The sequence below is a fragment of the Canis lupus genome, chromosome 16 (assembly GCF_011100685.1).
Source record: "Canis lupus familiaris isolate Mischka breed German Shepherd chromosome 16, alternate assembly UU_Cfam_GSD_1.0, whole genome shotgun sequence".
Classification (NCBI taxonomy): domain Eukaryota; kingdom Metazoa; phylum Chordata; class Mammalia; order Carnivora; family Canidae; genus Canis; species Canis lupus.
The window spans coordinates 46133390-46158137 of record NC_049237.1 but is presented as its reverse complement, the minus strand read 5'-3'; the positions used below and the strand labels follow the sequence as shown (position 1 = coordinate 46158137).

The following is a 24748-nucleotide window of genomic DNA, read 5'->3' as shown; positions in this document are numbered from 1 at the left end:
TTTAACTGAAGTTAAACTTAGTCTTTATTAACAAATTTATAATACAACTTTACTACAGTATTTGAGTCTGAGATACTTTAAAAAATATTTGGTCGCTGAGGAAGACATAAATTATAGTAAGCATCTTTGTTCCAAAAGTCTGGGCCTTTCCATCCACACCAGCCCTAGATTTGGGAGAAGGGATAGGAAAACCTTTTACTAAATTATAGGATTACATGATCAAAATAGTAACATTTTACAATCCTGTTCCGTCAACTGGATCCCAGAAAAGACTCTATCTATATAACTCAAAGATCTGAACTCTATAAAGCACAGAAAAGTAATATACTTGGGTCCATTTCAGATAGAGTTAAAAAAAAAAAGTCAATTCTATAGTATTTAACCAAAAAAATGATAAAAAAAAAAGAAAAAGCTTCGTTATGGTAACATTACTCCAGATACCACACTTTTATTAAGTTTTATGATTCTGGTAGCCAATGGCAGGTAATAGTTGAATGGGCAATCTGCTTTTGTGATCCATTAAAGGCTGTTCTAGGGATCATGATGTGCATCTCAGCTACGAGGAAATGTGGCAGGGAGAAATCTGCTGGCCTCTTGAATTGCCCTTCACTGTCCTTCCACTTTCCAATCTTTTCCATCCTTTTCCCCAGCAGAGAAAATTACTTTCAAACAAAAATCTCACTGTGAATACAAAAGTCCATCAAATTTTCTCTAGGGCCGTCAATTTTCTTAAAGACCCAGCTAATGACTAGTCTGAGTTCTAGCATTCTGAAATGAAATGCTTTGCTTGTGAGGAGGCCAGACAGAACTCTTAAAATAAATACCACCCAGTGAGTGACAAGTGCTGTGGTCTTACTCTTTCGCCTAACTCCGAAGCTGCTGTGTACTCTGCAGTGATCTAGAGCTGAAGTTTATGATTTCTACAGCAGATAGCGTGTTAGCTTTATTTTGTAGTGTGGAGATTGGAGGGCTGAGTAGAGCTGCTCTTTAGGTTTTCTGTTTTTCTGATTGCAAAAACAAGATACACATTATAAAAGTTCAAATGAAAGTAAAAGTCAAATCCTCCATCAGTCCTATTTCCTTGTTCCCACGTAACCACAAAATTTGTGTTTTTTTTCCGTCTTTGAGACCTGTTTCTATACGTACTTTTTTTTTTTTTGTTATCTTTCTTAGCAAAAGCTTTTCTAATAAATTTAATGTGCTAAAATCTGTTTTCTTCCGGATGAATAAAGGCTTATACTATCTGTTTTAATCTTTTAGGTCTTTTCCACGTAACCAGACTCAAATTATTTTAAGGAGAAGTGAGTAGAGAGGGTGCCCAAACCAGAAACTGATGAGAATAGATAGAGGAGCCATGCTCTTTTTCTTGAGGCAACTAGTCTGGGAAATGGGAAAGTGGGAAACTTCAAATGGGAAAGTTCCACAAGACGGTAGACAGGTTGCTCAGAGGCAGAACTTTCCCTACGGGGCCCTTGCTAGACTGAATGTTTGTGTCCTTCCAAAATTCATGTTGAAACCTAATGGCTGATACCTAAGGTGATGGTATGTGGAAGCGGGGCCCTTAGGAGGTGACTAGGTCATGAGTGTGGAGCCCTCATGGATGGGATTAGTGCGTGCCTTCATTAAAGGAGGCCCCAGAAAGGTCCCTGATCCCTTCCACTTTGTGCAGACACAGTGAAAAAGACTGCTGTCTGTGAACTAGTAAGTGGGGCTCACCAGACCAAATCTGCTGGTGCCTTAGGTTTCCCCACCTCCAGAACTGTGAGGAATAAATTTCTATTGTTTCTAAGCCACCTGGGCTATGGTGTTATGTTATAGCAGCCCAGGCTATAAGACACTGCTCTAGATTCTTGAGTCAAGTGAGAGTCAATAGTTCTAGTGATGGCCAGGCCTTGGCTTCATGGTGCCTTATTATGTGCTAACAGGGCAAAGGGTTTTCTAACATTGAAAATTCTTCAGAAATAGAACTAGCAAAGAAGGACAGTACAATCCACAGAGAAAGTAATCCAGGACAATGCCTTATTCTATCCAACTGCTTCAGAAAACACTACCTACACACTTCCATGTACTGCAAAGTTCCTTAAACCAGCCAGAAAGCAGTAATTTTATTATCTATATCACACTTTTAATTAAAATGATTAAGGCTTCCCATTGCCTCTAAGATAAAATCTAAATGCTCTTTTTCTCTGCCTGGCTCACAATTTTAGTTCTTGCCTCTCCCTCCAGCCAAACCTCTTCGACAGCTCTAATCATGTTAAGACTGCTTAGTTCTGGGAACACGTCTGACGTCCTTTCACTGTCTCTAAGGGATCCCCCTACTGCATCAGCCTTGTTGTGAACTCCACCTTAGAGAACCATATGTTTTCTTGGGAATACTTTTTTAGATTGCTTCTGTCTTCTACACTAGACTGAGAGCTTCTTAAAGACCTTTGTAATGCCCCTATTACCTTGGACAGTGGATGGCACATATTAGGTACTTCATGCTGAATAGGTGGATACTTTGCTACATATAAAGAGAATAAATACTGATCTCATTTTCATGTACCAGCCAAAAACATTTCATAGATTTAAAAGTCCAAATGTTTTGAAAGAAAAATGCAGGACACATTTATATCCTGTTAGTATTTATAGTCTTATCGCTGATAAAATACTAAACTGGCCTATAAAGAGTTCAGCTATACACACCCCAAAGCTCTTCACATACTCAAACCCCTTATCCTTAGGGCTTTGGTAACCTCATGCAGTTACATTCTTTTCAACTTCTGAAAGTGTCTCACCAATGAATTTCAATGCTAAACCACGTAATTTCTCAAGAATTGTGCTTTTTTTAAAAAAAGGACCTAATTAAATTATAACGTCAAAGTTTAGAGAAAGCTATTTCTTGGTATTAATGATACTGACTTAAGTGACAATATGAGAAAAATGAAGGGTAGTGGGTAAAAGTACGATATATTCCTCGGTTTGTGGCTGAAAAAGTTGTATGCATTTTTTTGTGATTTTAATATATTTGGCAAAGAATATAGAAGTTAAAATTCAAGTTAATTAAGTCTTATTATACTTGCCAATATGAGTTTTCACATGTAGAATTAGTTGCCTATAAATTAAGCTACATTTATAACTCCTTTCACTGATATTATTAGTATCAATGAATACTCTTAAATTTGTCTCAAATTCAAATATTTTATAGAATGAGATTAAACTATATGTAAATAAATTAGAAGTAGGTAAGCCTCCATAATATCTAACACACTGCTTAGTTTGTTTTTGGCTAATAATACAATTATAAGGTTATTTAATCCACTCTATTTTAATACATTTGTTTATGCAAAGCTGTAACATCTCCAGAGGAATATATGAACTCTTTGTTCCATTAAGTTTAATAACTAAGAAAGTCTTCATAAATCTAACCTAAATTTTGTTCTCTGCAATTCATGTTAGTTCCCTCTTATCCTATCTTCTTTTTTTTTTTTTTTGGTTTGTCCTCCCTATCTAGACGGATACTACTCACAGCCCTGGAAATACCTCGAGTGTGGCTCACAGCCCTTGCTTCATAATCTTTCTGTTAATGGCCATTTTGGTCTCCTTTTCTTCCAGGTTCTTTGCCATGCATCTAAATTTGTGTTAAACAGATACTTACCTTTTCCAAAATAACTTGCAGATCTTCAGCGCCTGTGTAATGTGGATCTAAAATCAGAAATTTTATCTGCCCTGTAATCTCATTCCATGCCACTCCTAGTATTGTGTGGGCCAAAACTCCTCCTCCTATAGCAAGGGAAATATGAAATATGAAAGGGCATATATGAAATATGAAAAGGCATATATGAATCTCAGCTTCCTATTCCAATTTCAATTTAAAAAGATTATTTTGCCAATTAATTGATCTAACACCTTAAAATAGACTAGCTTATATTACTAAAGACCACAGATAATGTCAAGTATACTGAGAAGATATTTTAAAGAATTATATCTTTAAAATCAGAAAAGATTCAATCATATTTGTAATCATAGCAGGTTTATATTCCACTGCCATATCCATGGAATTACCTAAACTGGATTTAGAAAGGGCTATGAGGATCACAGTCACTGCTGTGATGCCTCTCTCAGCATATGGACAATGCTGCCTCTGCTCTGAGTACCTCCAGTGGGACAGCCCACCTCCCTGTTCAGGTCTTTCTGATATTCTGCTAAAATCTGTCTGCCTGCATATTTTATAGTCCAGTGTTTGTTTGCCCTCTGTCATCACAGATCAAGTCTTATTCTTCACAAAATCATCAGCGTTTAGATCAATGATTTATAAAGCCCAGAGAGGTGAAGCAATTTATATGATGTCACATAGCCAGCCAAGTTAGAGACAACACCATGACTTAACTGGCTCAATTGAGTGGCCTCTTTTCTATACTGCTCTTGACTCTAAGTATTTCAACAGTTAGCACTTCTTAGCTTTTACTTCTGTTTATTACAATCTTTTTTATAACTTTCCTCCCACCTTGCAAACTGAAAAATAAATATCCAGAGATCAGTATTAATGGTGTAAAAGCTAATTTTAAAATGTTTTAAAATGACTGATATTATGACATTATTTATATTAACAATAAATTTTATATATTCTCCCCTTTACTCAAAGAGCCCAAGATGTCCAAAACACCTTACCGATCATGACTGGAGTTCCTTCAGTCTGGAAATGATTAGCCAGCTCCCGTCCTTGAGAGGCCATTTCACAACCTTGGCTAGAAAGAAATCATTTTCCATCAGATGAATGATTTCTCACACTTATGTCAAATAAGGAGTTTGGGAGCCAGTGTTTTCTACTGTTTTTTTTGTTTTGTTTTTTGGTTATTGAAAAAAAAAAAACGGTATAAATTTAACTAACATTAAGTAGTAGGGAACTGACTTGAGAAGAACTTAAAACACCATAACCTCTCTAAGTATTTAAGGCCACTAAATGTGCTAGGCCACTAAAAGCAAGCTAGAAAACCTTGCTTCTTTGCTTGTTAACGGAAGACTGAAAGTGGTCACCTCAATGGCCACGGGGCTCTTATGTGTGGATTTAATTTCAGAAGAATGAGTTTTAAGTCCTGGGTTCTTCTTGTCTTCTTGCCATCAGACAGTCTATACTTCCTCTTCTTTAGACTGGGACCAATCACCCCTGTCCTGTCTACATGGACAGGACAGATTTGGGACTAAAATAGACACTATCTGTGACACCAAAGTGGAAACTGCAATATGTTTTCAAGTACAACATATTATTATTGGCATTTCAAGTACAATGTCCTACACAATTTGTACTCTTGAGAAGAGAGAAAGATAGCCAGATAACAGGAGATTATTTTTTAGATTGGAGGTGCTGGGTGGTACTAATCCTTAGTACCATACAAAATTTTAATGTGCCAAAATGTTCACTCTTTCATCACCATATGCTTCACTACTTAATCTATCATTTATTTGTTAGTTCTGGTTTCCACAGAAAATCCAAACTGCAATTGTGAAATCATATGTTCTTGGACATAATCACATGAACAAAAAAGGATAATGTTACTATATCTATTGAGATTATTATAATAGAAAACTTATTTAAAACATAAGGTTACTAACAAGGAATAAGCTAGCTATTGTCATAGAAATCAATATTATTTAGTTACTATTTGCTCATTTTTTAGTTTTATTTTTTTAAGGATGTATTTATTTAGAATACAGGGTGGGGGTGGGGTGGGGAGGAAGAGAGGGAGAGGGAGAGAAAATCTCAAGCAGACTCTACACTGAGTTTAGAGCCTGATGCAGGGCTCAATCCCAGGGCTCTGAGATCACATGTTCATATTTTAATACTAGAATTACGGTTAAACTGTATTGGGAAAAAATGACTATATTACTTTGACACATTATTAGCTTACTGACATCTTAAGAAGAAAAAGCAGTCACAGATCAAATTTGATTTTCTTCTTTCAAGACTTTCTAAGGACTTAAGGATAAAAAAAAGGTCGATTTTCTGTAACTCTAGTCAAAATTGACATATTTCCAAGTTTTCTTCTTCCTGGCTAAAATTAAGCCTACAACCTGCAAGTATATATCACAAAGTTTATTCATCAACTCAAAGTCTTCTAAAAAATAACCAAAAAATTTAGGGTTTAAAAATGAGATTTATAAAGCAATGAGGCAACATGGAGGAGAGGAAGTAAAAACAGCATGGAGGAAGAGAAAGAGAAATATGTAATTTTCCTCTTATTTTAATAAAATGACAAACTTGTTTTGAAAGGATTTCACTAATTTCTTAAAGTATCCTCACCTGACAAACAATATTTTTGAAGTTACACCAATCAGTTGGTTCAGTACCAGCTGTACCTCGATGGATCCAATCCATTGTCGTGATCCAACAAATGTTGCTGGTTTGTCCCCGGCATCAACTAGGGCCTTTGTGTATTTAAAAACACAAAAAGATCCATATACAAGACAGCTATTAAAAACTACAGTTAGGATCTCTTCCCTGATTACCAGTATATTTTTTTGCTTCAAAACAGAAATAAGTCTATACCATGAGGTAATAATAATTATTAATAGTATATTAAGGCTAATGAAATGTACAATTGATTATAACTTTAAGTGGCATGTTCTGTACCTGCTGAATTTCTCTGTGTGTTGGAATGGATCTCTCTGTGTAGCCTTGGTGTTTGAACCAAGAGCAGATTGTCTGCAGAGATCGGTAAGCACAGCCCCAGCCATTGTCATCTATCCGATCCTGCATATAGTGATGATAGCCATAGATACCCTGGACCATATAAATCTAGATAAAAAGAAGAAATATAGTAACATATTAACTTAGGATAGATACACATATTTTATACACACATCCAAGCCAAGTTTACTGTTCGCAGAGCTAGACAGTTACCTTAGTTCCTTACAAAAATGACTTCAGAAAACTATAGTTGAACATTATATTTTCTTGTTTTTTTATTAAATGTTCCAAGTCCTTACCATAGGCTATAAAGCCTGGCAAGTCCTGCCCTCTGGCCTCCTCTCCAGTTTCATCTTGTACCACTTTCCCTGTTGCTTGCTCTGCTTTAGGTTCAGGTATACCAGGGGCAATCTAATGTCAAAGCCTTATAGTTCCCTCTGCCTGGAACACTTTGTTCCCAAATAATTTGCAGCTCTGCCCCTTACTTCACTCAGGTCTCTGCTCAACCTTCTGTGATCACCCAGCCTAAAAATGGCACGCTTACCCCCTCACCACCCATCTCCTGCTCTGGTTGTCATTCTATCCTGCTTTATTTATTTTTCAGAGCACCACTTGACACTTACTACTGTTTAAATCTCTGCTTAACCACACTAATATGTGAGTTAAATAAGAGCAAATACTATCTTATTTATTTCTGGGCCCAAGCTTCTACAGTGGGTCTGGCAAACGGTTAATAGATAATAAACGTTTGTTGAATAAATGATGAAAGAAGGAAGGAATAAAAGAATGAAAGGAGCCATATGATGGGATATATGAAGAATATTTCTTCAATTTTGTAAATCTGCCATTGATTACAGCCCAGGAATGCTATTTAAGTATCCTTAAATAAAGGCCAAGGTCATATAACTTCTTTATTGTAGTATAAAGTTAAGAATATGTTTTTAAAATTTTTTTCCCACAAACTGGTATTATTTTTTTAAAAAATTAGGTAAGAGGAGGCATGGACAGATATAGAATCCTTACCCAACAATTAGACAATATATTCTCAAGCACACACAGAAAATTTATAACTAGAACATTGTGGTAGGCTGAAAAATGGTCCCCAAATGGTATCTATGTCCTAATCCCTAGAACCTGTGGAGTCTACCTTATCTGATCAAAAGGCAAAAAAAAAAAAAAAAAAAAAAAAAAGGGTGGGAGGGATTCCTTTGCAGATGTGGTTAAAGATCTTAACATGTGGGGAATTTTCCTGGACTATCCAAGGTGGGCCTGAAATGCAACCACAAAGTATCCTTGTGAGGGAGGAGAAAGGGAAATCTGACACAGGAGAAGAGGAGGCGAAGTGACCACAGAGGCTGATGGGAGTGATGCAGCCAAGGAGCACTGGCAGCTACCAGATGCTGGAAGAGGCAAGGGATGGATTCTCCCCAAAGCCTTTGGAGGGAGTGTGGCCCCCCTAACACCTTAGTTTCAGCCTACTGATAGAGATTTCAGACTTGTGGCCTCCATAACTGAGAGCATACATTTTTGTCATTTTAAATACCACATTTTTGGTTTCTATAGCATTCACAGGAAATGCCCATGTCTCAATGAATTTCAGAATCTGTATCATATAAAAATTGTTTCTGCCAGTCGGCAAAAGAGTCAGAAATTAGTAAAAATACATATACACATACCTACATAAATACACCTACCCTATCTAGAGGACTTCCAAATACAGTCTGAGAGAAGACATCTATGCAATCATCTACTAGAAAGCCATCAAGAGTTATGTTGTTAGAGACTCTACATTTTGCATTGCGTATTCTGTGACTCTAGGACTGTGACAGAGCAAGATTTTTAACCAGGAAGAGGTCTCCCAGGATTTCCTCCCACATAAGCAAAATATATGAAAGGATTTAGTATCATTGACGTGCTGACTAGAGACTCATCTGTCCACATGTAATGGTAAGTGCCCAGCCTGGGTCTCTCCGTGGGAAGCTGGTCTGTCCACAGCTCTTGCGGATACAGGTACTGTCCTCAGTGCACTCTGATGGCCAGGACTAGAAGTGAGCCCTTAAGTCCTCTAGGTAGACATGATATCATATATTCATTTTTTATTCTTAAGATTTCCTTACAAAGCACATAGAGACTCAGCAGATACTGAATAAATGCCATGACGTAACAGACAATTCCTCTTGGGAATGTAAGTTGAGAGGTACAGTGAATCAGGCAGTATGGGGTGGGAATGGAGCTGAAGTGATATGGGCAGTGAGCAGCTTTGAGGGTGGTAAGAAACAGTTGGAAACAATGAGGAAACAGGTTGAGAAAACACAGAGTAAAAGCAGGCCAGTCAGGATCAAAGCATTCCCCTGGAAAGCAGTAGAAATGTCACCAAAGAGTCAGTGGAGACCTGAGACAGGAGGCTGCCAGTTACAGGGCTGCTCTGCTCTAAGAGGCTGGGCTGAGCAAGTATTCCTGTTCTTGAATGCCTAGCAGATCCTTTCTTCCTGTCTAGAGATGTCCTTAAAGAACCCCTCCCCACGCTCCGCCAATCCACTTATTTGAGCTACCGTAAGTGAGGATCCACCACTTGCACCTGGGTACTTGCTGCGCAGTAACATGCTTTGGGGAGAAAATGCTCTTCAATTAGTGTGATTTCTCAGGATCAGAATGAAAATAAATGGGGATAAGCCTTTAAATAAATTAGGGAATGGGATTTTAGTAGGAAAAATGTGGTACATACTATCTATTCCCTATCTTTTTAGACTATTGTGAATACTGCTATTTTAGGCAATGATTATTAAAAGAAACGAATGGTAAATTTTGTTTTAGAGACGACATACATTCTGAATCGATCCTTAAAACTTCCACTGGATACAAACAAAAATACCACTGACATTGACGATCAGTTGACTCCATAAATAATTATTAAACTCACCATACCAGTCTCTATGTTAGGTGGATTGAGGTAAGTATGTGGATTTCTAATGTAACCATCTTTGTATGGTTCATCTGGAAAGTGATAGGCATTAGATCTTCTGAAATACGGTCTGTCATGAGGCAGATTGAAGAGGTCATGTAACTCCTAAATGAAATCAGAATCAATAGAAGAGGAAAAAGTTAAATGTTAGATTCCTCGCTCATCAGTAAAGAAACTCAAACTAAAGATATAAAAAAAAGATACCTATATATTGGTATAAAAGTTGTCAAACACTTATAATTCACAAAGGTCAAAGAGGGTGAGATTTAAACTAAAGCCAAATGAGAGTTATAAATGTTTTTCCACGGATATGGGTAGAAACTGGAAGGGAACACAGAAAAAATGAAAATGCAGTGAGCCTTCAACAATACAGGGAACAGAAGCACTGACCCCTCACACTGTCGAAAATCTACATTTAGCTTTTGACTCCTCAAAAGATGAATAGCCTAGTGTTGACTGGAAGCCTTCTGATAACATACACGTTAATGATTAATACATATTTTGTCGTCATTTATATTATATATTATATATTGTATTCTTATAATAAAGCAAGCTACAGAAGAAAATGTTATTAAGAAAATTATAAGGAAGGGAAAATACATTTACAGTGCTGTACTGTATTTATTGAAAGTAATCTGTGAATGAGTGGACTCTTGCAGTTCAAACCTGTATTATTCAAGGGTTGACTGTAATTTGTCCGAGTGAAAAATAACATGATTTCAAATTAATTATTTATTATAACACAGTCTGTTAAAAGACATTCAGGCTAAAGACTGGTTTTGAAACAGCCTTGTGAATGAGTAAATTATAATTAACAATGACAGAATTGCATGACAGTATTTTGAAAAGTCATGATTAGAGTACTTAACAAATACAAGTGGTGGGGATTAAATTAGGAGAAATTGGTGGTAGGAAACCAAAAATATGGCATCAAAATTAAAATGCACATACACGTTTAAAACGTGTAAAATTTTCCCAACTATATAAAAACATGACCGTTCCTTTGTAAAGCCTGACATTTTCTTTTTCATATCTCCTAAGTCCTCTCTCAGTTGGAATGGGACCATCTGGTGCCTTTGTAGGTCAATTCCACCAGCACTAACAGACGATGCTGAGGGATACAGTACTCCACCTCCTCCCAGGGACAGATGAGCAAGATGCTCCCATGGTATAATTTGATGGGTGCCAGGCAAAACCATACATCAAAGATATGTACTCCAATACCAGTCATTTCATTAATAAATCTCAGTTCTTTGAATGTTGACCATTCTTCTTTCAAAATGTCTCTAATAAAACCCAAATAATACTGGGAGGTGGGGGATGAAGTATTATTATAAGTCTGACACAGAATTAGCTATAAATTCTAAGTTTCCTTCTTTCTTTAAAAAATATTTTAAAATATTTTTTCAATTTATTTATTTATGATAGTCACAGAGAGAGAGAGAGAGAGAGAGGCAGAGACATAGGCAGAGGGAGAAGCAGGCTCCATGCACCGGGAGCCCGATGTGGGACTCGATCCCAGGTCTCCAAGATCGCGCCCTGGGCCAAAGGCAGGCACCAAACTGCTGCGCCACCCAGGGATCCCTAACTTTCCTTCTCTAACTGTAATCTTGTTTCTTTCACAAATCTGAAAGTAACAGAAGGGAAAAGGAATTTATTTATAAACACTCAGCAGCAGCTTCAGGCATGTAAGCATCTTTTCATTTCGGTATTTCATTATGGAAAAAGTTCACAGAACATATGAACTACACTGAATGTCTGAAATCAAAATGTTACATATGGCTTAGCATATTTTTTCATTAATATACTTTTTAAAAAGTTACATATCAACACAAATTAAGTAACATGTAAAAATAGCAGTCTGATTCTACTTTCATATTAAATCACAAAAGAATTTCTATTTATTAGAAATGTTTAATAGAAAATGAATGATGGTCATAGTTTTTCTAAGGTTAAATGTATTGGTTTTACCTTTCTATAAGCCTGCAGCTGACCATCTGGAATTCCTGATGGATATGAAATTGTTACAAGATTGTTTTCCCCTGGCAATAGAAAGTGCAGTGGTTCAGGAACCACAATAGATGTTCCTTTCATATGTTTCAAAAGGCACTTTTCCATATCCCTTAGTTGGTTATGAATTGCATCAACTAGAAGTTTACGAACTCTGTGAAGGGAAATATTTGAGTGCATTAACAAAAGTTATAGTGGCCATGATAAATAAGAGTGGAGAGTTAAGATAACCCAAATACAGTAAAAAACTTGATTAGACCAAGATTATTAAATTATGCAAAGTTAAGTAAACTGTGTATTTCCTCTGTGTAGCTAAAGGGAAAACCCTATAGGTTTGTATACTACTCTACTTCCTCCAAATAAACATTTAATTACTAGATGACTCAGTTTAATAACAAACAAGGAATAAATCATAGTAAAAATAACAACAATTCTGGATATGCCTACATGATCTTTAAAAATGGGCTCTGAATACTCTGGGGAGGAGTGCTTATTTAAATGTGCCAGTAGAAGAACAAAACACTTACTTTCCCCATGTTTCTTCTGGAGCAACAGATAGAACTACGTCAACAGGTAAAGTCATACTAACATAGTGATGTCCTCCACTTTCTCTTTCAATGATGGGGGTTATAGCTCCCAGAGAGGTTGACATTTCCAGCATAAGATCTATATTTACTATTTGATGCTATAAAGACAAACAGTAATAGTCAACTTTTAGCACATTGAACATTAAATATAAAAGGCGAGTAAAAGGACTTTTTAAGGGCTACAGAAAGCTGTATTACAGTAAATTGCTTAAAAATACAAATCTTAAAAAAAACAACTCTTCTCTGCTTCAAAATAATCTGAGGAGAGGCAGAGGGTAAGTGAGGATGAAGTCAGATTGACCATGTGTTGATAAATATACTTTTAAACATTTGTGTGTGTGTGTGTGTGTGTGTGTGTGTGTGTGTGTGCGCTGTGAGAGAGAGAGAGAGAGCATGTGTGTGTTGATAAACATTAAAACTGGTATAAGTTCACCAGGATTCATATATTATTCTGCTTTTGTACAGACTTAAAAAAAATCAAAAACAAGATACAATAACCACAAACCAAAGGAACTTTAGAAAATACATTAGAATTATAAACCCATGGTCTAAAGAAAGAGAACCATAAACATACACTGAACACCATTAGTAGGTTTGATTTTGCTGTGGTACGTAGTAACCACTCAGAAAATACTTTCTATTTTGAACAAATAGAAATAGAACAAAATTTTTTGCTTTTTGCAAAACATTGAGAATACTGGAAGCCATGTTTCTCACTGGCAAAAAGTTATGAATTGTGTGAGGGAGAAGTAGAATTGGAAATATAATTTAGATAAATAAATAGGAATGTATTGTGTGTGTATGAATATACATATGGTATGTATGTATACATGTGCGTGCTCCTGGGAGAAATGGCTGATTTCTGAGCTGGAACATCGACAGTACATGATGTGCCTAGAACATCTTGTGGAAGAAAGTAGGAAGTACTCAAAAATAGCATCAGAAGGACATTGGAGCCAGCTTGAAGAAGCTTTCATTGGCCAAATCTTGGAAAATGTGAGCATCCAAATAACCAGTAAGAGTAACAGATAGTAACTCATTGCATAAAATAGAAACCCATGCTTCCATGCCTATAATAAATAGGGAACAACAACTCTTCTTTATGGTGTAATGTCATCTAATAAATGTAGAAGGAAATGACAGAAAAATCACCACTTTGTAATCATCAGGTTAATGTTGGACTCAGGCAAAAATGATCAGTTGATACTGGAAGTGGTGGGTAAAACTTTGGTGAGGAATAGGAGATACACACACACACACACACACATATACACACACACATATATATAGCTCAAAGTATCTTACCACGAGATACTTACTACTTACAAGGGAAAAGAATAGTGCCCTCACAGAGAAGGAAACCAGTAGACACCATGTTAAGAGATCAGAGTTAACATGATGACTACTAGGAGCAGACTGACAGCACACACCTCTTTAATATGATGTGAAGAGGACAGGATATTACTTCTTATTCCTACCAATAGAGTACTACCTGAACTAATGATGAGGAAACCTAAAACAAACCCCAACTGAGGAACATCCTACAAGATAACTGACCTGTATTCTTCAAAATGTCAAGCTCCAACTACTGGTAATTATGAAATCATTTGATGTACAGCCCACGTGTTTTTTCGTACGTTTCATATTTGTAAATCTAATAGGTCATGTGGATGTCTCATGATGGAAACTGACCTCATGCTTTCCCCATCATCTTTACCAGAGCAAGAAAATGGTCATTCCCCTATCCAGTTCATTTCCAAGTATCATCCATTTATCCCCTAAATATCTCTTGTATCCCTTCCCTCCTCTTCATGACCATAGCTACTGGCTTAGTTCCGCTTCTCTGAAGAGGCCCCCACCTACGTCTCTAACATCATGTCCAGCCTATTTCCCCATAACAGTCTAAGAAAGCACTGTAGTCATATTAACTTCATACAACTTCCTCCTTTGAAGTAGCTCCATTTTTTACCTCCAGGATCTGCCAAGTTTGTGGCATCTGGCAGGTCCTCAATAACTGGTTAAAAAGCAGATCTAAGAACAATGTGAAGAAAAGTAAGTTCTGTATTATTTACTCTCTCACAGCATAATGTGTCACTGTCATGTTTCAGGATGATTCCTTTTTATTTATTTTTAAGTAATTTGTAAACATTCTCGAGCTGTGTATTTTTGTGGGAGCAAAGAAAGAATCCCCAAAAAGGTATGTACTGAGATACATATTAATATGGAACAAAATCTTAGACGAGTACAACAGAGATAGAACCTCTGACTAGTCATTTTCTGGACCTCAATAATCTGATCTGTAAAAAATAAGGGAGCTGCATTAAATAATCACTCAGTTATCACTCCAGTCCAAATTAAAGGATTATATATTTTTAACACCAAGAAGACAGGTGACTTGCTTACCATGTCTGGTACCTTTCTGTCTTTCTTTCTCATAAATTTTCGTTTTGTGTCTTCCTCCTGTTCAAAGCTAAACGTTTAATACACAAAGATGTTTATTTTTTTAAAAAGATTTTATTTACTTATTCATGAGAGAGAGAGGGGCAGAGACACAGGCAAAGGGAGAAGCAGGCAGAGGGAGAAGCAGGCAGAGGGAGAAGCAGGCTCCATGCAGGAAGCCCAACACGGGACTCGATCCCGGGTTTCCAGGATCACACCCTGGGCTGAAGGCAGTACTAAACCGCTGAGCCACCCGGGCTGCCCGACAAAGATGTTTACAGTAAGAAATGACATTTTGAAAACATTTCTAGCAATTTTCAAACATACTCACTGAATAAAGCGCATTATGCTCTTACAAGGAGAACTATCAGCCAATTCTCCTGGCATGGTGTTAATATCACTGTTTGGCCATATGTACACTGAACTGTGGCAGATTTTGAACACAAGGGCATTTGAAGAAAGCTTGGTTGACAGGTCACTCAGCACATGTTTTAGTGCTTTCTTGATAAATATTTCTAAATTATAAAAATATAAATAGAAGTTAATATGAAAAATTTTAAACTTTTCAACATGAATGGTTCCAAACACATGAAAGTAGAACATAGTAAAATTGACTACCAATGAACTAGTCTCTGGATTCAATCATATGAAAAAACCATTTTGCCTTTCTTTTTAAAAAATTGAGATAAAATTCACAGACCACAAAATTCATCCTTTTAACGTATACAATTCAGTTGCTTTTAGCATATTGATAAGGTTTTACAATCATGATTATCTAATTTCAGAACAGTCATCAACCCAGAAGAACCTGACACTTATCAGCACTCACTCCCCATTCCTCTGACACTTACCCACAGCAACCACTAATCTACTGTCTGTCTCTACAAATTTGTCTATTCTGGACACTTCCTATAAATGTAATTACACAGTATGTGTCCTTTCATGTCTACCTTTCACTCTGTATAGTACTTTCAAGATTCATTCATATTGTTGCATAAATCAGTGCTTCATTTCTTTTTATGGCTGAATGATATTCCTTTGAATGGATACAACACACTTTGTTTATCCATTTATAAGCTGATATACACATGCATTGTTTCTTTGCTTTCTGGTTATCATGAATAATGCTATGAACATTTGTGTGCAAGTTACTGTGTGCATATTTGCTTTCAAGTCTTTTAGGTGATCACTTAGGAGTAGAATTGCTGGGTCACAGGGTAACTCTATATTTAATCTTTTGAGGAACTGCCAAACTGTTTTCCAAAGGAGCTATGCCATTTTATAGTCACACCAGCAATGTATGAGGACACCAATTACTTTCAAAATACCATGTAACTTAGAGCAGTAAAACTGTTGAATGAAATTTAAATCTTTTTGGTGTTGTTTTTCTCTTTGGACTACATCTCACTAAGACTGTACAACCAAAGTACTGTATTCTAAAGTCACAGTTTTTTTTTTGGTAATGTGTCATTAACCTGACACTTGTTTGACTTCATTTTCAGGGATTTCCTTTTAATTCACTGCAATTTTTGGAATATGCAAAACATTTTCATGGCTCAAGAGGATATATTAAAAAAAGACAATACATATATATTTATTTTCGCTTTATATTTTTGAATCTTAAACCTATTTAACCTTGTGGCTAAAATATTTATTTAACTATCACATTGATATCTTGATAAATAAATACCTCAGGGTTGTGGTAGAGAAAAGATTACTTATAACAGGTTAGATTTTAAGACATCTTGGTATGTTTTAGAAAGCCAAATTTAAAGATTCTTAGCTGCACTACAAAAGACAAACATAATTCCTGGATTATCTTCTGTATATCCTTGAAGAACCAAGAGGTAAAGTAATCTAAAAAAATTGTGATGTCTTTAAAGTTAAGCACCTCCTTTCTCTATATTTTCTCATTAATGATTTCCTTCATTGAGTGTTTGAAAGAGTTTAATATTGTAGGAGGAATATAATCAAGTCGGAAGACAAACTCATATAAATTAATTACTTGGTAGAAAGCATTGTAGGCCTTGCTTACATTTGAAATTACATTATTGTATCTACTAACTACTGGATTAATTATACTTTGCAATAAGGTCATATATAATAAAGTATATCTTCAATTTATATGAAGTTGTGAAATATAAGGCATTAACCACACAAGTAACGTATTACCGAACAACTACACTTTGCTGACAAGATAGACCTGAAAATGAGTTTTAGTCTTTGTAAGTTGGTTCTCATCTTGATGGCACATTACAAACACCCAGAAAGCTTAATAATGCCTGGGTCTCTGTCCCAGAGATATACTTTCATTCATCAGGAGTGGGGACTAGAATGGACCAAGACGGAGAACAAGTTATTTAGCATGAAGGGATGAGTCAGAAAGAACATTCTACATTCTTTCCCTTCCTATTTCCATGGGGCCAGGAAATGATGACCAGCTAGTGGAACTGGCACTTTTCATTCCTTATCCTTCTGAACTTCTCTGTGGTTTCTGACACCACTGATCATACTTTTCAGGAGTGATTTTATTATCACAGTGTTAACGATCATCCCTCAGAGATATTCTCTCTTTCTAGGCCTGACCACACTCCCCTAAGTTTCAGATTCAAGTTACCCGATGCCTGCTGGGAATCTGCACTTGATATACTCTGGCATCTCAAATGAAACACCTTTCAAACACAGTTCCTCATCTTCCTCCTCTGATATTCTTTACTTCTGTTTGTGGCCTTAGCCCAAGTCAGAAAGAGGAAGACATCCTAGAGTCTGCTTTATACAAACTCTGCTGATATTTCTCCCATAGAATTCATACATCATTCCAAAACAACATAACTTCCAACAGTGTAGGATCTGGGGACTCAGAGTTTTGTATAGGTGCAAGTGTGCAATGTACAAATCTACATGCCTCATTTACATTGTGCTCAGTGTGGATATTTATATATATTCTGACAATTTTCTGCCAGTGGGCAGTAAATTTTTTTTTAAGAAAGGGGACATCTTTTTCTAATTTGTACAGAGGAGCCTCACAGGCTAGTGGTGGTGCTGGAACACAGTGCCTAAGTTTAAATCCAATTTCTAGAGCTTACTAACTATGATTTTCATTTATTTATCCTATCTCTCACTCAGTTTCATTTGCAAAATGAAAAAGTTCCCAGTATATTTCATCATCAACTTTATAATAAAAAAGGAGAGTTTTCTAGTCAGACCTACCATTAGCAGTAGCTAGCTGAAAAGCTAGATCAAGGCCTCCTCTTATTCTGAAGAGTATATCCATAGCCTCTGAAATTACAGAGACAAACAGAATCAAAATTCCTTTGTAAAACAAAATAAATTTATCCTCATACAAATGAGACTCTACCTGAGTTTGGGTTAAGGCATTAGTTAATTCTGATTCTAAAAATTATTTCATGAGTTGATTTTGTTTTATGCAGAAAAATAAAACACCCTGAATTCAAAATCAGGGGTTCTCAATCTTTGTTCCTCATTGAAATCACCCGAGGAGCTTAAAATTACTTACACTTGGGCTGCAAGTGTAAGTATTCTTACATATCCTGCTTTAGGGATTCTGATCAATTGATCTGGGGAGAATCCAGGCATAGAGATATCTCAAAACTTCCCTATGCCAGTGATTCTAATGTGAAAAGGCTGAGGACCAAAGATTCTAAACAAATTTTGTTACAATCTTAGCAATGTGTTTAAGAATGACAGGAAAACATCAATGGTAAAGAACTAGTTTTAGAATGGGACAAGAACATTGAATCTAATAGGATGACACTGATGGTCAAGACAATGAGAGGAAACTAATGGTGGGAATATGAACTGTAGAAGTGGTCACAGGGCAATTATGGCCATAAGACTCAGAAGTCTTATATTCACATTCTTGGCTTAGTGATTCTGTATTTAGAAATGGAGTCTGAGGAAACCTGTGAAGGAAACAAAGATCCAGGTGAAAAGATGTTAAACTAAATGTCAGCAACAGGAGATTAGTAAAAACAATTATGAATATTATGCAGCTATGAAAAACACATATGCTTTAGAAGAATACTTAAAGGCAGAGGAAAATGCTTGCAACTTATAAAGGGAAAAAGCCCTTGTAAAATGGAATCTCTTAGTAGTTCTTAATGTGGGTTTATATGTTGAGTTTCAAGTAGTTGATGACATGGCAAATGACAGGAATCATTTTGTTGAGGAGAGAAAGAGAGAGGAAGGGAACATCTAAGAGGTTTCAAGACTTTATCAGATACTAAAAAAAGGTCTCAATCAGGCTGAAGAACCACACTACACAGTAAGAATCCTATTTTGAAATAAGTGAATAAGTAGTAACAATTACTGATCTCATAAAATGTAAAAGGTACCTTGATAAGGGATTGGACATTTATTAAAAATCCTCAGAACAGGGGCAGCCCAGGTGGCTCAGTGGTTTAGCGCCGCCTTCAGTCCAGGGCATGATCCTGGAGACCTGGGATCGAGTCCCATGTCAGGTTCCCTATGTGGAGCCTGTTTCTCCCTCTGCCTCAGAACATCATGAAGTAGGTACCATTACTATTTTTCTCTTTTCAATACCCTTGTCACTTTTCTTTTTTTTTTTTCAGAGAGAGACAGACAGACAGACAGACAGACACTAGAGGGAGGGAAAGAGCAGAGGGAGAGGGAGAAAATCCTAACCAGGCTCCATGCTTGATCTCACGACCTTAAGATCATGACTTGAGCTGAAATCAAGGTTGGATGCTTAACCAACTGAGCCACCCAGGTGCCTCCTGCCACATTTTTTAAAGGATGATTGCTTTTACTTATTCCAGAAATTCTAATCTGTTGAAAGGTCATACCCTTTGCCTCAATTCTATTTCTGTATGTTTGTTCTGAGGAAATAATCAAAATTCCGTAAAAAATTAACTTCAATTTTGTCCACTGTTGTTCATCATAGCAAAAAAAAAAAAAAAAAAAAAGGAACCACCTAAATAATAGTTAATCAATAAGAAGTTGGTTAAATAAAGAACAATATTACCATACAAATATTAGGTATATTTGTATATACTATACAAATAATTAGTTTTTAAAATTTATTTATTCATGAGAGACACAGGCAGAGGGAGAAGCGGACTCCCTCGGGGAGGCGGGTGAGGGACTGGATCCCAGGACCCCGGGATCAGGCCCTGGGCCTAAGGCAGATGCTCATCCAATGAGCCGCCCAGGTTGTCTGGAGCAAAAAAATTTTAATGACCATGGAAAATACTGAGGACGACGACAAAAGTTAAAAAAGACAGGCAGGAGCAAATGTAACTGTGTATGATTTTGCACAACGGAACTGATCACCTTTGTATTCTTCTGTAAAATGGCAAAAATCTACTATTTCACAGAAATGTGAAGATTCCCACAAAAGATAGAAATAAAATTTAAATGTTTTTTCCCCAAGGTTTTTAATTTATTTATTAATGAGAGACACACACACACACACACACACAGAGAGAGAGAGAGGCAGGCAGAGGGAGAAGCAGGCTCCATGCAGGGCGCCCGACATGGGACTCGATCCCGGGTCTCCAGGATCAGGCCCTGGGCCGAAGGCAGGTGCTAAACCACTGTGCCACCCGGGCTGCCCAAGATGGAAATAAAATTTAAACTGAGATGTGAAGGGTAAGTAGGTATCAGTATTAATTTCAAAGGGAAGACCGCGGGGGTGGGGTGGGGTGGGCGGTGGTGGTGGTGGTGGTGATGGAGAACCTGTTCTACTCAGGGGCACAGATTGGGGGAAGATCTGCTGGAAAGGATGCTAAGGATGCTTCAGACAACCCCCTCCCCTCCCCCCGCAGATGCTCGGATCTGATGCAGCAAGGACGGGGATGGCAGGGGCAGAGTCAGTGACCATTGCCGGCCACACAGAGAACAGAATGCACAGGGGCTGATTATCACTCAGATGTTCAGAAGTCTAGAAGAGGAAGAGCCAAGGATGATTTCGAGGGTTTCGGTCTGCACAACACGGTGGAGTCACGAAAAATGGGGCTCACTGGAGGAAGAGCGGGTGTGTGGGATGGGGGGGGGAGGAGAGGCGGGAAACAGGGAGTCAGTTTTGAACCTGCTGAGTTTGAAATACACACGAGTTCTCCAAAGTGAAGGTGCAATTAGTGGGAACAGACCTAGAGCTCGCAACACAGCTTTAAAAGCTGGAGATGTGAATTTGGGAGGAAGCGCAGGGTGCAAAGAAAAGCATCCCTGAAGGACACTACCTCCGCCATAGGGCTTGGAGGGCCCCGGCTGAGCAATTAGGAGAACCGGGCCGACACTTCTTCAAACCGTTGAGGAATCCAAATAGCCCCTGGTTCTCGAAGTGCTTTTGAGGAGGAGGAGGCGCGGGCCGCCCGGGTCACCGCCCCCGCCCCCCTCCCCGCTGAGCCGGGACATTTAGTCCAGCCTGTTTGGGGCCGACCGAGAGGAAGCCGGCCCAGACCACCGCGGGCCCCGCCAGCGCCAGCTCCTTCCAAGGGCTTGGCCCCACCGCTGCTACCAGAGTCCGAGGGGGAGCGCGGGGTCGCTGGCGAGCACAGGTACTCACCACGGTGGCTCCGCCGCGGGGATGATGGGGGCGCCCACGTCAGCCCAAGGGCTCAGCGCGCTGGCCCGGAAGTGGCGTTACGAGGGGCGGAGCCTGGGACGGCGGACTACAACTCCCGACATGCCCCGCGGAACGTCGAGGGACGAATCTTGCCACACCTCCTGGCGGATGGATAACGGGGCGGGGAGCCGAAGCCTTTGTTCAGTAAATTCTATTGGCGGACTCGTTCGAGGTCCGCTGCCAAGGCTTTTCCGTGTGTTCCTCGCCGCGGCTTGGAACTCTCTCCACGGCCCCGTACCCGAGGCGACGCGCCCCGATCGGCACCTGCGGTCACGGTCAGCGCCCGCTCTGCGCGGGGCGTGCGGAGGGCGCTCCGCGGCCAGGTGGCCTCGCTGTCCCCGCTGCCCCTGTCGCTCCTGCTGCTGCTGCTGCTCCTGCTGCCTGAACCCGGACCCGAGCTCTGACGACCCGGGCTCGCCTATCAGACCGGGTCCCCTTCTGAGAGGTGACTTGGTCCCCGGGGCCGCAGGGTGCTGTCCTATCCGATACCCACCCACCCCGAGCCCGTCTCCTTAATGCGAAATCCTTTTCCTGGCAGCTCAGCCAGTTTTCCGCCCCGTCTCCACCGCCGCCGCCCCCTCAGCGCTTTAGCACAGACTTGCCAACTTGCACTTGCGTTACCTTGAATTGCATACCCGCCTGGTGAGGTTGTAAGCTCCCCGGGGCCAGGACCCGTGCCCTTTTGAGATAAACATCCTAGCTTCTGTCTGCGAGCTTGACCCCCGAGGAGGGCTTTGCAAAGTGTTTGTAAAATGAACGAACGATTCTGCAGTGTGTTGCTCCAGATGAGCTAAGTGGTGGGAAAATTCAAGGCGGGAACTTCTTTCTTTTCCTCCCCCCGCAGGGGGTGGCTCGCTTTGTTGTGTGCCAGGCGCTGCGCAGACCGTGGAAATACCGTGGTGAGGAAGAACCAGACTCATCCCAGTTCCTGCCTTCGTGGAGCCAGCAGTTTATGGGAGGCGGGCGTGTGTGTGTGTGGGGGGGCAGCTGTTAATTAAAGGATTCCCACGCATTGCATGTGAACTGATAACCCATTAGATAAACCATGGCCAGGGCGTGCAAAGAGAAGTACATGATATGAGGGAGTTAAAGAAGTGGCGAGTGGGCTACACAATCCAAAGGATCGGTGTTAATTGGGGGAACTAAAGTTCAGCACAGTGAAGCACTCGCATGAAGTAAAACAGGTCCTGTGGCTGGAGAGAGCCTGATTTGAGAACTGAAAGAAGACAAATGGAGCCCAGGTGCCGGGGAGTGTGGTTCCCATGGTGACAAATGTGGGTGCTGGCAGACCTTGTGAGCCATGTAAAGAATCGCAGCCCTTGGAACAGCACAGGAAGCCCTTGTGGTTGGGCAACGGGATGGAGCTTTGAAACAAGCTGCAAATGAAAGTAGTGCATCCCCAGCTAACTAAATTTGCTTTAAAACAGACTCGATCAGAGGAAGAGGTGGAATGGGAAAAAAATGAGAAGATCTTCTTATGCTTTAGTTTATTTTTTTTTTAAGATTTTATTTATTCATGAGAAACACATAGAAAGAGGCAGAGACACAGGCAGAGGGAGAAGCAAGCTTCCTGCAAGGAGCCCGAGGTGGGACTGGATCCTGGGACTCCAGGATCATGCCCTGAGCTGAAGGCAGACGCTCAACCGCTGAGCCACCCAGGCGTCCCTATGCTTTAGTTTAAAGGGAATCTTCACTTGCTCCTTTGATATTACACATTAGCAATGATTGATGCTCAGATGAGCCACAGTTCCAAATAGGCAAGCGTGTTTAGTGTCACTGAAATTCAAGGCAAAAGGTTCTTACCTTGGATTATAAACTGGGGAGCATAAACCAATGTTTGTTTTATTCAATGTGTGCCCAGTGCTTGGATCTAGTTGGTACTTAAAAAATACTGTGGGGGTGCTTGAGTGGCTCAATTGGTTAAGCTTCCCAGTCTTGATCTTAGGGTCCTGAGTTCAATTCCCCCCACTTTATTCCTATAATATACATATAATATTTCATTACTGTAGTGATGAAATAGAAGCAGATATTCTTTAGCTCTATGGTCTTCTTTTCTAGAACATTCTTTTTGTTTTGTTTTGTTTTTAAAGATTTTATTGGGCAACCTGGGTGGCTCAGTGGTTTAGTGCCTGCCTTCAGCCCACGGCGTGATCCTGGAGACCCGGATCGAGTCCCACATCGGGCTCCCTGCATGGGGCCTGCTTCTCCCTCTGCCTGTGTCTCTGCCTCTCTCTCTTTCTCTCTGTCTCTCAAATAAATAAATACAATCTTTAAAAAAATTATTTATTTATTTGAGAGAGAGATAGCAAGAGAGAGCAGAGCAGGAGGGGGGTGGGCAGAGAGAGAAGCAAACTTCCTGTTGAGTAGAGAGCTTGACCTGGGGCTTGATCCTAGGATCCTGGGATCATGACCTGAGCCAGAGGCAGATGATTAACGACTCAGCCACTCAGGGGCCCCTCCAGAACATGTCCAACAACAGAAGTAAATAAATAGCTGAATGTTTAATGTGATATATCAAAAGAAAATTGACAATTGGAGTTTGCCCTTGAACAAATACTCTTAATTCATTGTGGATTATTGTTTTTGTTGTTCTTCATTTTTTATCTTGCCTAGACAATTGTCCTTTCTCGTCCATCCCCTTAGTGAACTAATTTTGCCAGTGACACATCTCTTGTATTCATTTAAACTTGAAAAAACTCAAGAACTATAGGATAATAACAATTATATGTGTGGTGCATTCTGAAACACTGTTGTAATTTCCAGTAGGAGAGACAATGCAGTATGTTTAGGTCATTTGATCTCAACTGAAAGTGCCCCTCCACCTTATGTAATTATGATGTTTAAACCCACTTTGAACTTCTCAAAAGAAAGATGTTTGTTTACACAGTATTTATTCTGCACTATACAGTAACAATTTTATCATTTACAATAGGTGAATGGCAATGTAATAGATGTCATACACATTCCTTTGTAATTTGTGGACACTTCACCTGGCCCCACAAAGTAGATTCTTTCCCCACATAGTTTGGGACCATTGTTTTATAGTGAATGCTAACTCTGAGGCTGAAAGTAATTTGGACTGAAATTTAATAATCACCTTTTTTCTAAAGCTTTTTTTTCTGTATTTTTCAACATAAAGTAGGATTTTGCTATAAAAGAAATAGCCATAAGGAACCTTTTGAAGTTATCAATATAGAGAAAACCACCACAAGAAGCAACCATGCCTGCAGAAGGAGGGAAAACTGACATGGAGAGGATTGGCCTCTTCAGTGAGATGGAATATGTTACTGTTGGTGACAAATACTTGTCATCATTTAACCGTAAGTATGTCTGGTTTTCTTTACAAAAGCCTAATAGTGGATTTTTTCTATAGAAAATTTTGGATTTAATATTCAGGTTAAGTGATATTTTTTTTAATGCATTGTATTTTAAAGTGTTAAGTTTAAAGTTGAAGAAACTTATAAAATTTCAAGAAA

At 38.9% G+C, this 24748-nt stretch overlaps 2 protein-coding genes across 17 annotated transcripts in view; one reads left to right on the top strand and one right to left on the bottom strand.

Annotated features, from left to right (window-relative positions):
* UFSP2 (UFM1 specific peptidase 2) lies at window positions 1–21327 on the bottom strand. 5 transcript variants are annotated; one of them, XR_005371622.1, is made up of 14 exons: window positions 21213–21327; window positions 17876–17944; window positions 14997–15180; window positions 14630–14696; window positions 12167–12324; window positions 11601–11793; window positions 9588–9734; window positions 6611–6775; window positions 6281–6405; window positions 4651–4727; window positions 3638–3762; window positions 2448–2503; window positions 857–1004; window positions 19–164 (listed from the first exon to the last, which is right to left on the bottom strand). XR_005371622.1 is itself a non-coding variant. In XM_038560375.1 (13 exons), the coding sequence occupies exons 2-13, from the start codon at window positions 17937–17939 to the stop codon at window positions 944–946; spliced, it is 1422 nt and encodes a 473-aa protein (XP_038416303.1). In that variant the 5' UTR covers window positions 17940–17944; window positions 21213–21327; the 3' UTR covers window positions 14–943. The 5 variants fall into 5 exon arrangements, 3 of the variants coding, with proteins under 3 accessions (XP_038416304.1, XP_038416303.1, XP_038416305.1); XM_038560375.1 differs by having other exon boundaries at window positions 14–1004; XR_005371623.1 differs by lacking the exon at window positions 2448–2503 and having other exon boundaries at window positions 21213–21326.
* A 116-nt stretch (window positions 21328–21443) lies between these two features.
* C16H4orf47 (chromosome 16 C4orf47 homolog) overlaps window positions 21444–24748 on the top strand; it is a 36305-nt gene continuing 33000 nt past the window's right edge. The window contains exons 1-3 of one of the 12 annotated variants that reach the window (XR_005371625.1): window positions 21444–21717; window positions 22117–22237; window positions 24415–24592. Coding sequence is in view for 11 of the 12 variants with exons in the window: in XM_038560388.1 (XP_038416316.1) it covers window positions 24493–24592 (100 nt within the window). In the remaining variant the exon portion in view is untranslated. The other 11 variants (XM_038560388.1, XM_038560386.1, XM_038560383.1 and 8 more) reach the window with 11 other exon arrangements.